This window comes from Euphorbia lathyris, chromosome 3, assembly GCF_963576675.1.
Source record: "Euphorbia lathyris chromosome 3, ddEupLath1.1, whole genome shotgun sequence".
Lineage (NCBI taxonomy): Eukaryota > Viridiplantae > Streptophyta > Magnoliopsida > Malpighiales > Euphorbiaceae > Euphorbia > Euphorbia lathyris.
In genome coordinates, this window is record NC_088912.1 from 66,769,378 (window position 1) to 66,771,420 (window position 2,043).

General features: G+C 34.3%; 1 protein-coding gene across 1 annotated transcript; it reads left to right on the plus strand.

Annotated features, from left to right (window-relative positions):
• Window positions 1–904: 904 nt before the first annotated feature.
• Window positions 905–1,603, plus strand: LOC136223320 (uncharacterized). Its single transcript, XM_066011251.1, has 2 exons — window positions 905–1,168; window positions 1,236–1,603. The coding sequence occupies exons 1-2, from the start codon at window positions 1,018–1,020 to the stop codon at window positions 1,466–1,468; spliced, it is 384 nt and encodes a 127-aa protein (XP_065867323.1). The 5' UTR covers window positions 905–1,017; the 3' UTR covers window positions 1,469–1,603.
• Window positions 1,604–2,043: the final 440 nt, after the last annotated feature.

Sequence of the window (2,043 nt, forward strand, 5' to 3'; positions counted from 1 at the left end):
AAATTCTTTCTCTAAAATCACAAACTCGAACAATAATAATTGAAATTATGAAAATAATTGATATGCGGCAATCTGAATCCCGAAAATGGATGATTATGAGTCGAAAACAATAAAATTTACATTTTTTTCTCAAAAAAATCATGAACATAATGTATATTTTTTGTGACGATTAGCATTTTTCGTCACAAAAAATTAGAGAATTTTGTATTTTTCGTCGCTAAAAGTCAACGATTGTGCCTAGGCCCAATTTTGGTCTAGGTGGGTGCCAGATCCGCCCAGCCAATAGGATGGGCAGATCCATCACCCATCCCACCACTGGTATGGGCGGATTCAGAATTCGCCCAGACAATGACTTGGGCGGATATACCACCCGCCCAAGCCATTGGCTGTGCGGATGATGGATCCGCCCAGCCCAATGGTGGGACGGGTGCTGAATCCGTCTAGCCCATTAGTTGGGTGGATCTGGCATCTACCTAGATCAAAATTGACGTTTTTTTTTTAAAAGGACAAGATTGTCCAAATCACGCAAATCCTAGTCCCACGACTCTCGTAAGGAGCGGGGTATAGTTTTGGAGTTATAATAGATAATTAATGAATTGAGAAGAAGATTGGCATGAATGCTCACACCTACCTACCCATGTCACAGACCCAAGTATTTGACCACTTCTCCTTCTTTCTAGAAATAAATAATCATAAATGAAAATGTTGACCAACTCTATTTCGAAATTGGAAATTGCTCTTCCAAAATTCTGCCTTTGTGTGTGATGTGAGTCTCAAACGAAAACATAAAATTTTCCCAATTTTTCAATTTTATAAAAATTCGAGACCAGATTTTAAATAACTTTTTTCCCAATTAATTAATTAATCCACCTCCCTCCCCTCTGTTTTTTATATACAGGTATGACTTAAATTCTCTTTCCTGTCCTCTCTCTCTTTATACCAACCAACTCAACTAACTTCAGTTAAATACTCCATCTCTCTTTCTTCTTGTTCATCAATAAATAAAGTCAATCAAAGATGTCTTCTATGCTTAGTTTGAGCTCTCAAGCAGTAGTATTGGGAGCTGCTATGGCTGTTTCTAGCACTGTTCTTTTTATTGCCTTTTCCAAGCACAAAACCTTTCCTTCCCGTCCAACTACTCCAAATCTTCGTTCTTGCTTGTCATCAGGTCTTTTTCTTTTTTATCCATTTCTATTTATTCAGTTTCAGTGTTTTATTGATCTTTTGGTTTGCAGATGAAAAGAGAAAGGAAAAGAGTAAGAAGAAGAAAAAGAGGGTGAAATTTGCAGAAAATGTAAAGGATACCAAAGGGAACGGAGAGGAATACAGGAAGGGAAAGGAAAAGGATTCAATTACAAAGATTGACAGAATTTGCAGAAACGACATTAATAAAATCCCTGCTAATAGACTCGCTCTTTACAATGGAATTCTCAGAGATCGTGTGCACAGACCTCAATGTTCATACTAGTTTCTTCCTTTATTATGCGTGTAAATATTAGCCTTTCTCTAAATTATGTTTTTAAATTTTAATTTTTAGTGAAAAGAAAAGAAATTGTAAAATTGTAAAAATCGAATTGATGTGGAGCAGTTTTGTATTTGGAGATTTCTGCCTTGGTTGATTCATTGAATTTTGCTGAATTTTCTTATTTGGTAGGAAATAATGAATGGATGTCTAAATTTTCAAAATACTTTAATTAATTTAGCTTTATTCGAGAAGGTACAGGTCAATTCCACATATTGCTTCAATTCTTTCAAAAGCCACCAACTGTGTTATTAAAATTAATTTGAATGAAAAAGGAAATAGTCTTTACTCTTTTAAATAATGAGGTCAGCTTTTTATTTAGTGTATGTAAGCGTAGGCAGAAAATAGTATTAATTAGAAAACTTTTGAATAGTTTAAAACCCAAGTGGCATTATTTAATTAAAAACGATCTACGATTGGTTTATTGCGAGAGAATGAATGTCATCACCACCAAAATTATTACTTCTTCCATATTATTATATTGAATAAATATAATTTTAGTTCACCAAGGGATAATCGAA

What these genes read in the sequence shown, in the direction of transcription:
- LOC136223320 (XM_066011251.1), top strand. Translation starts at nt 1,018, where the DNA reads ATGTCTTCTATGCTTAGTTTGAGCTCTCAAGCAGTAGTATTGGGAGCT. An exon ending in TCGTTCTTGCTTGTCATCAG is followed by an intron (nt 1,169 to 1,235) that starts GTCTTTTTCTTT and finishes TTTGGTTTGCAG; the next exon opens with ATGAAAAGAGAAAGGAAAAG.